The 12,706-nt window shown below is 40.5% G+C and overlaps 1 protein-coding gene across 4 annotated transcripts in view; it reads right to left on the bottom strand.

Annotated features, from left to right (window-relative positions):
- The window catches only part of LOC142382378 (endoplasmic reticulum mannosyl-oligosaccharide 1,2-alpha-mannosidase-like), a 37,501-nt gene extending 25,689 nt beyond the window's left edge, over positions 1-11,812 (bottom strand). For 2 of the 4 annotated variants that reach the window (XR_012769933.1, XM_075468155.1), the window contains exons 1-8: positions 11,530-11,812; positions 10,778-10,897; positions 9,155-9,263; positions 8,859-8,977; positions 6,626-6,759; positions 4,422-4,528; positions 4,050-4,229; positions 3,753-3,901 (exon numbers count right to left, since the gene is read on the bottom strand). Coding sequence is in view for 3 of the 4 variants with exons in the window: in XM_075468155.1 (XP_075324270.1) it covers positions 3,753-3,901; positions 4,050-4,229; positions 4,422-4,528; positions 6,626-6,759; positions 8,859-8,977; positions 9,155-9,263; positions 10,778-10,882 (903 nt within the window). In the remaining variant the exon portion in view is untranslated. Of the gene's footprint in view, positions 1-3,752; positions 3,902-4,049; positions 4,230-4,421; positions 4,529-6,625; positions 6,760-8,858; positions 8,978-9,154; positions 9,264-10,777 lie in introns of all 4 variants that reach the window. The other 2 variants (XM_075468157.1, XM_075468156.1) reach the window with 2 other exon arrangements.
- Between the last annotated feature and the right edge of the window lie 894 nt (positions 11,813-12,706).

The raw sequence follows: 12,706 nt of genomic DNA, 5'->3' as shown, positions 1-12,706 counted from the left end.
CATTACATGTGGACGTTTGCAGCTGAAAGCCACTAAATGACAGTTTTCTCAATACCGACTAACTTGGGAACCTTTCAGGTAGGCACTGGTGCCATCGCTGTCACAACTTTTCAGGCAACCGATCATATCAACAGTAATTGCCACCCCTGTAATTAAGAAAGTGGACAAGATGCAGTTCTGGCCATGTCTCTTTATCAGAAGTTTAACGAGTAATATCTGTCAGACAGAAATTCTCACAATACCATAAAGCCCATTTGTAGGGACTGACAGTCCAGACGCTGAGTGTTCCTGATTTGCGTTGTGTACTGCATCACAGTGTAATGCCCCTTTTCCACCGCCAAGCTAGCCCTACTCTACTCGGTTAGATATAGCGCGACACTACACGACACGACACGGCACGACACGGCACGGCACCAGTACCATTTCCTTTTCCACCCAAACCGTGACCTGGAAGTGGGCGGAGTCGGCCCGTTCACCACTAACGTGACGTCGGTTTCAGGCGAAGAGAAGAAGAGGCGAGACTAAATACACTTGAAAAAGAAAGGAAACTTTGGCAATACCTGCACCTCGCTCACTGTCAATGGGCTGGCTTTCCTTCTCTGGTCTTCCATATTCGTAGTTCTGTTTACTCTCTGTTGCTCTCGCAGGTGTGTTTTCATACATGGCGGTTGATTATTTAAAGCTCCCAGAGCTTCGTGGTGTGTATGACGTAATTTCACCTGACCAATCAGTGGACAGCACTGATCACATGACGTTTTAGTATCGGCTAGTACCGACTAGACCCACCTCTGAAGCAGGTACTAGCCGGTACTAAAAATCGTAACGGGTCCCACCTTCAACCCGTGATGGAAAAGCTCCCAATCAGGGTAGAGTCGTACCGTGTAGAGCAGTACCGGTACAAAAATGTTGGGTGGAAAAGGGGCTTAATAAAGAGTTACAGGCTTATTGACAGCTATTTAATCAAAACTCACATGAGCTGGATGATGGGAGTTTTTTTTCTTGATGAGGTGATAAGATGAAGCATTCTTTTGCACCCCGCCTGGACTTTGTGGCAGGACAAAAAAACAATGCTGTATGGACTTTGTTCCGTTCTCTCTTTGAATATGGGACAGGTTAAATCTTTGATTGGCTGTTTCCAGTCCTTATATTACCATAGCAGAATTCCATATTGTTCATGTTTGTAGGATTAAAACGTGATTGGTTTATCATTATTGGGCTTTTATTGCTTGTCAAGCAGCTGACTGAAAATTAATCCATGTCCTTGAAGTTTTTCACTAATTTGTCATGTACAAACACCCAAAATACACCATTTGTATATCATTTACAATTTACTTGAATGATACTTTGTTGTTTGAAGAAATAAACTTTGAGTAAAATTAAAACTGATTGTAAAAATGAATTGCAGTATTACTACATGAAAGCAACACCAATTTAGTCTGTCAAAATTTCAGAGAAATTATTTTTAGATTAAACAAGACTTTATACTTATTTATAGACTTTTTATTGTTAAACTCTTTATACCACATTCTACACTGTACTCCTGAGTCCAATGAGGAATCAAGTTTGCTAGAAATCCTGGAACAGGATACAAGTGCTGCATTCAGTGACTCTGGCAGGTGGATAGTCCTGAGTTTTACCAGGAACACCAGGTAATGGAAGCAGGAAACAGAGGCAGGAAGCAGCTTCTAAGTACTGCATGGCATGGTATAAATACTGCAGGCAAAGAAATACCCCTTTTTTTTTTTTCAGTTAAATGTTGCATTTCCTTCTTAACACAGAAAACAATCAGATTATTGGCTAAATTCATTTTGATGAATTGACCTTGTACCATTATAGAAAAGATACGAACGGTGGCCTTTTATTAGAGCGTCAGAGGTTAGCTTTTGACGAGTTGACGTGTGATCCTAATGTTGACCATTTGCTTCTGTTTTGACGTCTGGGTGGCATTTGAACAGATACTTTGTGAAAGCATTTTGTTGCCATTTAAGAATCTCTGTGCACAAGACCAAATGGTCCAAATCATTAACAGAGTATGCTTAAGTTGCAGATTTACAGTAAAAACATGGTGAGGGCCACATTTAAAAGATTCGGCTTGTGTTTCCTAAAGTTGTACTTGGAGAATTTTGAAATAGGACTTGGTTTCACTGATATTTCAAGATGGAGATTTTTTTTTTTATTTTCCAGCTTTCGGCAGCTTTGTGGGAATAAATCAACTTCATTTAGTAACGTCAGTCGGTAGCTTTGAGTTCCTGTGACATTATTATACGGTCTGACGACGCATAAACTCTTGGATTATATTCAACAGGCAATTCCTAATGACAGCTCTTCCTTACAAGAAGTGACCAGACAATTTAGTTCTCACCGGATCAATGTTCCCTCTAATTTTTCATGTGTCTGGGCATACACACAAGCATGTTATGTTATATGTGAGAGTCATGCTTTGGCCATGGAAAGTCGTGCTTGCAGCCTTGTTTTGCAGAGTAGATCTGTCTCACTCGAAAAAGAAAAAATCTCACCCAGTTTCTCACCTTGTTCTTCTATTTGCACATACTCAGACAGCCATTCCATCCTAAAAGAACCGCATTTCTTTTTTACTTTGGCTTGGTGAGTGGCTGTGTCGCTGGCGCTGCCCGTTCGTTTCGCCATGATAAGGGGTTGAGTCTCTTAACTCCTTACTCCGCCGCACTGTTGTTAGCTAGCTAACCTGCATGGCGCGTATGGGCAGGGCACATATGCAAGCACTATCAATGCTCTGATTGGCTGCATAGTGTAAGTAAACCGTATCATTGGCTGAACACCTGTCACTCACTGCGTTACATTTTACATTGAAAAATGGTACAGAAAAACATTAGGTCTGGTATTAGATATTAATTAATACGTTTATGGTGAATTTTATTTTATGCGCTACATAGATTTTCTTGTGCGCTGAGAATGTGTGCAGGCGCACAGCTTAGAGGGAACATTGCACAGGATAATGAAGTTTAACAAATTTTCTAGCACCTTTGTGATTGAAAAGTTTTTGTTCACAATTTCTGTACTAATAATTAGAAGTCTGTGAACTCAGGGACGTTCAAAACAGACTGTACTTAAAGACATGGAGAGAGCTGTCAGGATCTGGATTTTAAGTTGTGTCTTGTACTTGGTTATTGGTGTCTTTATTCAGTACTTTGTGTTTTCTGTATTTAGATTTAGTCTTTGTTTCATTCTAGTTCTGTTTATTCAGTATTCAGTTATGTTTTATTTTCTCCTTGTGTATTCCCTTAGTGTGCTCTCTCTCGCCCCCTGTGTTCTGCCATCTCTCTCTCTCCTCAGTCTCTCTCCTGCTCTCATTCACTCACCTGCAACCCGTTTCCAATCAACCACCAGTTCCTACTCCGGTAATCACCTCCGCAGTATATATGTCTGTCTAGTCCAACCACTCCTTGCCGGATCCTCTTCATTACCTTCCCAACTTTGGTCTTTGATGCTTTTGTCTTGAGTCTTGTCATGTCCCCTGGTCTGGTCTTGTCCCCCCGGTCCCTGGTTTTTCCTAGTCTGTCCTTTTGTTTTCTAGTTTCATGTCCAGTTTAGTTTTGATATTCCAGCTTTGCTGCGCTTTTGGTTTATATTCCTTTGTCAAATAAACCCTTTAACTTTATTTTGCCTCCCGTCGTGTCTGCACCTGGGTCCTCCCCGAAACACATCATGACAAGAGCACTATCTGCATTGATCAGTACCATCAACATGAAATGAATGGACATGTGGAGACTCACAGCTTTGTCCAGGAAGAGAGTGTCTCCAGTCAGATGATAGGTGCTCAGCAGGCCTCCCAGGATGCGGATGGTGCTTTCAAACAAATTGACATCTACATTTTTGTTGAATGTAAGCTTTGTGGCCGCCCATGTCTTTGCTTCTTCAAATTCTGAAACGAGCAACGCAAATTTCACAACAGTTAGAACATTCAAGACAAATGATTTACAGTTAACTTTTTAAAACAGAAATTCTTGGTGTAAGTCATGATGTAGCCAAGGCGCAGATGTTCACAATGCACTGCATGAAAATCACTATACCTTGCTTAAGCCCAAGAATCCACATGGTATCCAGGGCATCGATGAGTGTCAGACCCAGACCAAACCACTCACTGTAGGACTTGGAGATTGGCCTCAGCTCGTCGTGGCCCCAAGCATAATCTTTATAACCCTTCCAAGCATGTCTGAAAGCTTCCCGCACTGCCTCCTGCCGGCTAGCTTCTGGAAGATACAAGATGCCTGTTTATCACCGTGTACAGAGGAATATTCTACTTATTCATTTCATGGCTACAGACATCACATTCATACTTTTGTTATTACTATCACTATTATATGGAATAACATTAGTGATTCAATTTGAAAAACAATCCAGAACCAACACAGACAGGAAGCGGTGAATTAAAGAGCAGATACCAGAATCATCTGAGATGTTGAATTCCCGGTTGGCAGGTGAATCCTTATTTTCCCAATCCTTCCGGCCTTCCGTGGCCTGCTCAGTATCAATCACCTCCCCATGCCAGCTGGAAGTCATCATAAGATTTCAAAAAGAAATGAGTAATACAATCATACAGTCAGGTGAAAAAGTAAGCTCACTAATGAAACATGGAGATGAATAACATATCGTGTATTTTACAAAACTTTTACAAAAAAGTTTTAAAAGAATACAAAGCCTGAAAGATTGAATCTTGTGTGAGTGTGATTATTGGGGTGAAAGGGGCTGGTTACCAAACAAAGCAGACAACCAAAGAAGTGATATCCAATATTTCACCATTATAATGTCTCTTGGTACTTTCCTTGAAAAGATACTTTAAAATTCTAAACTCAATATAACTTCTATTACATAGCACTTTTCAAAAGTCCAGAGTTTATGGAGCCGATATGCGACAGCAGAGTTACAACACAAGTTCTCAGCGGTATTATTTACCAGGCAGCTGCCATTTTCTTATCTGGTCCATCATTCAACAACTTTGGCCGGTTCCACGTGACTCTTATTACAATAGTTGCTCCAAGGATTAGTAAAGGAACAGTCACTGCTCCTCTCTAAATGCACTTTTGATCAGATCTGTCAATGTATCAATGAACTTCAGTGAGAATCCATCTTTTAGGTGTGCCACAGGCATGTAAAAAGGTCAGCCAATTATTGCATTTGAGCCTGCGTGCGTCTACAGATCGCTGCAGGGACAGAGCAAGAGCAGGAAGCGGACACCGCGGTATTGGCTGAGTACACAGTAGTGAGCAACTTAAATGTTCAGCATCAAGCACCACAACAGCAGGCAAGAAAATGTAGACTGTATTGGATAGAAAAGGCTACAACTGCAAAAATGGTTGGATAAAGTAAGGGATGAAATTTTTTTTCACAAAAGCTACAGCTCAGTGAACCACACAGCCTGAACACAGTTGACACCATGGTTGCTGTTTTCTGCCCGAAAGGTCATAATTGACTTTGTATCGCGAGGAATTATTTGATTTCAGTACTATACAGCGAGCGCAGCTATGTAGGTAAACTGTGTGTTAGGCGATGACTGCACTACAGTTTCTGGTGTTAGCCAGTCTACGTTGCTGCTCTCCTGGTTCATGTGCATACATTGTAAAGGTGTGGCTTTGGAGGGAACTATGATTTTTTTTCAGCTGTGTAGTTCAACATGTAGTTTTTTATTGGGATGGGATGGGGATACATAGTCCACTGCAGCTTTAAGTACTACAGATCTCAAAAGAGGCTGGCCCTTAGGAAGAGTGGGTCACTCCACATCCCTAAAATGATCCATTTGAATGGAGGTGTAAATTAAGAAAAAGGAGCTGTTGTACTGTCTGTGTTATTTAGACCAAAGCATGTCACAAACATTTCATTAAAACCTCAGGAAATTGTGTTTGCTCGTAAAAAGATGGCACATGTCCCCTTTAACCGGCATCTAGTAGTAAAGCTTTACCACCAACACGAGATGGCCAGTAATGCATCGAGCCGTTTACCAGCTGCCAATGTGATGCTAGTAGTGTACTAATAAGAAAAATATGCAAAGAACACATCTCCTTCAGAAATATAAAGAACAACTGGACCTTGTACAAACCATTAGTCTGCTACGAATCTGCACAGTCATTGGAGAACAAACAGTCATCTTAATTGTTTGAAAATTTGTTTTAACTTAACAATTTAAAACATCATAAAACGCATTTTTAATATGCTTAGGGGCTCAACTCTGCCAAGCAAACAGGGTTATGGGCTGCTTTCTGCCCCCTAACTGTGCACACATCTCTGTGATGACACCCAACAGACACCAGTCTATAATCAATACAAATAAACACAATAGCAAAATATACAAGGGTGGTGAAAATATTGTATAGTTCTCGCTCTTTCCGAAGTGTTTGTGTGCATGTAGTCAAATAAAGCCAATGATTTAGAATATTATTTCAACTTAAAAAGTGCATCCCTAATAAATAGCAGTAAAAGCAACATTGCTAAATCAAATCAAAAATACAAAAATTTTACACATTAACGAAAAAAACATTGCGATTTAAACACAAGCTTCGTCAACCCCGAAGGGTTTCCGCTTTGCGTTCTGCCATTTCCAGACTGGGAGTTAGTCCACCGGGACAAGAAGCCGACACACCTCCGGTCTTACCTGATGACTCGCCCCTCTTCTCCTTCCCTCTTGCTGTCAGCTCCCTCATCTTTAACCGCAGAATCTGAGGTATTTCCTTTCTTCTCAAGACGATTCTGAAGGACAGGGGGTCCTCTCTTGTTGGACAATTTCCTCTGTGGTGATTGGTAACACAAGCAAGAAACCATTTACAATAATACCTCTATTCATAGAAGCAATTGTGTTTGAAAGTAAAATCAGACTAATAGATTATAGACCTGTAAGTTCTACCTTCCCCTAAACTAACTGTCAGTTTGAAAGGCTTTAGAGAGACCAATTGCTCTGTTAACACATTTTCTGCACGTCAACAATGCTAATCAATGTTATGCCGTCATTAAAATTAGAATCCAAGACAACTTGAATCTACATTCAGGCTACGGCTACACGAAAACGAAACGAGGTTTTTTTTGAAAACGGGTACGAAAATTCTTGCGACCACACGGAAACGCGCTGCTGTCCAGACGAGAACGGATGAAAACGATGAAACGATGCAGTACACACGCCGCTGTGTCACGCCACGCTGTGAGACAATAGAGAAGTGTTAAAATTGGCTCACAGCGTCAACGTGTGACTGACGCAAAAACGTTTTAGCTGTAACAATGGAAACGAAACGAGGCCGTTTTCAAACTTTCCCACTCTGGAACCCGTTTTCAAAAACTATCGTTTTGGGGTAGTGGGAACGCCGGCTCCGTGTGGCCGCGACAGCGAAACGATAAGAAAAAGTATCGTTTACAGTGAAAAACGTTTTCGTGTAGCCGCAGCCTCAAACAGCAAAAGTTTAGATGACATTTATTGCTTTAAGAAATCTACTCTGCATGTTTATGTCAATAAAGCATTGGTTAGTGGTGGCTGTTTGTTAAAGGTTTAATTCAAGTTCTGAGGGCCTACTTGAGACTTTTGGGTTTAATGATCTGTTATCTCACAAATATTTACTGTATTTCATTACATAATTTATTTGTCTCAACACCTCTTTGGCCCAAAGACAGAGTTGTGAACAGCTGTCAAATGCAAATTCTACAGATCTGTTCCCCCTTAACTTGTAAGGAAAGCCAAAAAGAGGCCGGAACTCCCTCGGCAAGTTCTTAACAGTTATAGCAATTTCTCTGTGGTGAACTACATCAAACTAAAGTTGAAAAACTACATTTCAATTACATGTCATTTGTGTCATGTCATATCAGTTGAGTATAGTGCAGCTCAGTTGTGTAGAGTGCTCGTCTTTGAATCTTAAAGTGACGGTTTGATCCCAGTTGAAGGCAACACAAGACACAGAACGGCCACATTCCCCCCATTATGTTGATCTGTGTGATTGTAGAGGAAAAAAGAGCTGCTTCATTAGAGTGCTATTATACTGCATATCAAAAAGCACCAAATGAGTATTTGTGGGAATGGGTGAATGAGAACCACATTGTAAATTGTAAAATTACCAGCAGAACTGAAATCAGCCCCAACTGTAAGCACTTTTAAATCCAGGTTAAAAACATTTCTCTTTCGCTGTGCTTATGGTTGAGTTCCTTTAAATAATTTTAAAGCATAATGCTATAAATCCTCTTAATTGTTTTATATTTTCCCCCCTCTTCTTTGATTGTTTTTAACTGCGTTTTAATTTGTATTCTATTTTTTTATTTTCTTTAAATTGCTTGTTTTTATGCTGTTCTTTTAAATGCCTTGTCTTTATGTAAAGCACATTGTAGTATTAAATGCGCTATATAAATAAAGATGCCTTGCCTGCTTAAATGCGAATGTAGAGAAAGTTAAAATGTGCTTTACACACCATTGACACTTTCATTCTGTGAAACCAAAATTACAAAAAAGTCACTGTCCAAATACGAAAGGAAAAGAATATTGAGAATGGCAAAGAAATCGATTATTAACATATGGCAGATATTAAACTATGTACCGTAACTGTATTTAAGAATAAGAATTCCTTTATTCGTCCCACAGTGGAGAAATTTTCACGAATTTTCAGAAACTTCAGCATTTCAAGTCAACAAAGAAATATTAATCCTTACCAGTATGTTCAGAGGACTTGGTTTCTGACTACAGTTTCTGGTTTGTTGCCCATAAACAGACTAGGTTATAACACCCATGTGAATTTAGTCTAAAATGTATTATTACTTCAGAGCTCAGTTGAAATTTGGTACTTTTCTGTGACACTAAAATCACATGATGGTGTGCTAAATATTGCAGTTGAATAATCCAAACTAGATATACAAACCTCAGAAGGCTGCTCTGACTGCAGCTGCTGCCACTGTTGAACAGGATCGGGGGGCACATGAGAACTGAAGGGTCTCGGGATGCTGCTTCTGTCTGGGTCTTGCTCCCTTTCTGTCAGGCCTGCCTCAGCATAGATGTAGTACTTCAGTATCACACAATTCAAGCATGCCCAGCCACAAAAAAAAACCCCAAGACAAACTCAGCATACAACTCCATCTCCCTGAAATCATTGACAGACTACCAGCAACTTATATGCATAGGATACCGTGGGAAATGTTAATTTACAAGCTGCCCTACCTTTAAAGTGTTCAGTAACAGTGGGAGAGGAAGCAAGTCCACAAATGAAAAGGAGAACAAGGATGAAGAGGATGAGGCTTCGCTGCAGCCTGGACAGCTGCTTCCACTTCTGGAAGCACACAGAATGGACAAAAATGTAGAGCAACATCAACTTAGATCCAAAATATTTAATGGCACAGCATTTGTAGTTTTCTTCTGGACCAAACAAGCAACTTAACTGAAAAGTCTCACATGATTTTACTGGATTTTGTGGTGTTCAGCTGCTGCAAAGTGCTCAACAGGACAACAATACACTGATTGCTGCAATTGCATATTGCTTAACCAAGGTGTTAAAATCTTATAAGTTATTTCCACTTGGCCTCAACTACGGAAGCCCAGAGCAGACGTGGTACTATAAACTTTTTTCTGATGGTTTTCTCGAGATAACGAGATAATTATGTTGAGATCTCGAGAAAACGATGCTATCTCGAGATCTCGACATAATTATCTCGTCTATAAAGAGTTAATTTACCGATGGTTTTTGAGGCCACTTTTTCTCCCCAGTCCACCCCTGTTTATATGTATTTCTGGCAAAGGTGTACCCATTTTTACCCCCTTTTCATTGAAAACTGAATAAAGTAGCCTATGAATCAAACATGGAATGTGGAGCGTTTGTGGAACAATTCTGCTGTGAAAAAGCACAAAGCAAATCCCGCTGGTGTGACCAGCATTTGAAGAATGAAATCAGGTTTAACACACACCAATCATGCCGTTATCGTTTTCTCCAGATAACGAGTTATTTAGCTCGTTGTCTGGAGAAAACGGGTTATTTCTCTCGTTATCTGGAAAAAACGATAACGGCACCTCTCGTGCATCATTCAGTAACCATGGAGACGGCCTGGTCCCCTCAGCTGGTCACTGATGAAGTTGACTATATCAGCAGGATCACTTAGGTGTAAACGCATGTTGAGCTGCAGTCGAGCCAGCCGTCTCCGGCTACTTTATTCAGTTTTCAATGAAAGGGGGGTAACAATGGGTACACCTTTGCCAGAAATGCATATAAACACATATAAACAGGGGCGGACTGGGGAGAAAAAGTGGCCTCGAAAACCATCGGTAAATTAACTCGTTATCTCGAGAAAACCCATCATTGTTTTCTCGAGTTAATATCTCGAATTAATTATCTTGTTATCACGAGAAAACGGATGGAAATCTGAGGTGCATATCAACACCAGGGCTGGTTATTACTGTCACTGAGGCTGATCACACCATGTAATCTAGCTAAAAAGTGGTATTGACTGTACCCTTTTCTCTATTCACATCTAACTCAGGGACAACACCACAATTCCATGTCGTAAAATTCAGCAAAGTAGGTAATTAAATTAACAAATTTAATAAGCAAAGGCAAAACCATGGAATTCTGGAGATGAAATAGCTGTTAAAGAGTTTGTAAATAAATGAAATATTTCATCTTTGTCACATGAGCAGTTACAGCAAACAACAGGGGCAGACACTGTTCACTCAAAGGGAAAATAACAGCATCTATGCCAGCACTGGGAGAAGTGGGACACAACAAGTGTCTCTGTTGGCAAACCAGTCAAAGAGGGGAATTGCTTTTCCAGCTCATATAGGCAACCGACTTACCCTCCAGAATGACTGCCTCCTCCACTGCTTATTATTATTGTAACTCCCACTCCCTTGTCCAGCAAGGTTTATAGAAACATAATCTTGTCGAGATGGTGGGTGCATTTCTGTTATTAGGCCCTGAAAGAATAGCGAGAGGAGAGCTGGATGGAAGCTGCAGGCTTATTAGTTCAACATTAGCATGTGATCCTGGCTGGGGGGGACAAAAAAACAAAACTATAGTTTCGCCCCTGTTCGTCTTTTCCACACTGACATAAAGTGCAACAATCGGACGTTAAATTTTCTGCAAGCCTGAGTAACACATGATAACATAAACTGATGGTTAGCATAGCACAACGAGCTTTATGAACGTCAGATACAGACACCACCAAGTTGCTATCAACAGGCTAACCTGTTAGGGTGAACTCAACCTAGAATGAATGCCCATATTTAAAAAAGCTCATTCACTTGGCATAACTTTTACATGGCGTAGCAGTCAATAACAACATAAGGGGGCTATTTTTCCGCAAGAGGGAAAAGTGTGATGTAGCCCTCAGTAGCAGCCGCTACGCCAACTTGTCACCGCTTCGAGTTCATTTCTTGCCGGATTCACATCCTAATTTAGAACCGAGGCATGGCTCGAGGCCTACAAATACCAACATATAACAAGTTAGGCACGTGTACAGCAGAAATCTAATTTGAATACCGTCACTGCACAAAGTATTTCAAAGCAGGTCAGGGAAAAATTAAATACGTGACCTGCATTTTATTACCTTTCAAAGTCAAATATACAACCTGCCAAATCCACTACGAGGCGGATACCAGCAGTCAGTGTTCTAATGGCAAATAGCCCAGTGTTGATTCAATAATTTGGGGGGGTCTCCTCATGTTTAAAACACTCTCCGATACCACTATCACACAACTATCTATCAATATTCCAATAATAATAAAAATTTTGCGAAGATCATAAAAAAACTGTGGTAAATTTCCTCCACTTTGGCTGTGATTCCGCTCACAGGCAATAACATCGATCCATGATGCATTCATAGGCCTGTCGGAAATATCGTAAACACGAGGACTTCGGAAGCATGATACCAGAACTGTAAAATCGTGAAAATTAGTTTCCACAACTGGTATGATCTTGCATTATGAAATAATTTGCTTACGCACATATTATGAAGGGTTTGCGATCGGTAGTATTATATTTCTCTTTATTATCAATATAATATATTTGTCGTGTGCAAAAAACACACTTTTCTATAAGACTCTTAAATTTGGTTCCAATACGCAACTTCCGATTTAATTTGTGAAAATGTAGATTAGGGTTAGCCTGGGAATTCTCATGCTGCTTTGCGCGCGATTTCATTCACACTGCAAAGGCAGCCTGGAAACCACCGCCCTTATTTTTGCCTGAGTTAGGGAACCAATCAGAGAACGGGGGGGGGGAGCAAGACGATGATGATGTCTATGCGCGACACCGAAGCTTGTAGAGTGTTAATCCAACATGGCAGCGGACACAACGTTACCGTTCGATGAAGCCTTAGAAAGTGTTTTAAATAGCTTAGAACGCAAGTTTACTTTTAAAAAAGAGCAACGTTTGGCGTTTAAAGATTTCATTGCCTTCTTCCTCGTCGAATTTCTGTTGCTCTACTAACGTCATCTGGTATAAGTGATACAATTGGCTATGAATCGCGTGCAAATCAGCATGGGAAGAACCAGACACCATGTGATAGACATTCGTAGCGCCCAATAAACGGCTCTAGGCATTCGTAAACCACGCCTCAAATACGAGAAAATGCACACCTAGTTCCCAGACCACCATCTCATCGAGATGTGGACGCATCAGCCAGGCTAGATTAGGGTACTTTCCACATGCAGAATACATTTGACGAGGTAGCTACTGTATGAAAACCACTGTAGTAAGAGTGGTCATATCTAGACTGAATTAGA

Source organism: Odontesthes bonariensis, chromosome 6, assembly GCF_027942865.1.
Source record: "Odontesthes bonariensis isolate fOdoBon6 chromosome 6, fOdoBon6.hap1, whole genome shotgun sequence".
Lineage (NCBI taxonomy): Eukaryota > Metazoa > Chordata > Actinopteri > Atheriniformes > Atherinopsidae > Odontesthes > Odontesthes bonariensis.
Note: the sequence above shows the minus strand (reverse complement) of the source record. Positions and strands in the feature narration are given on the sequence as shown.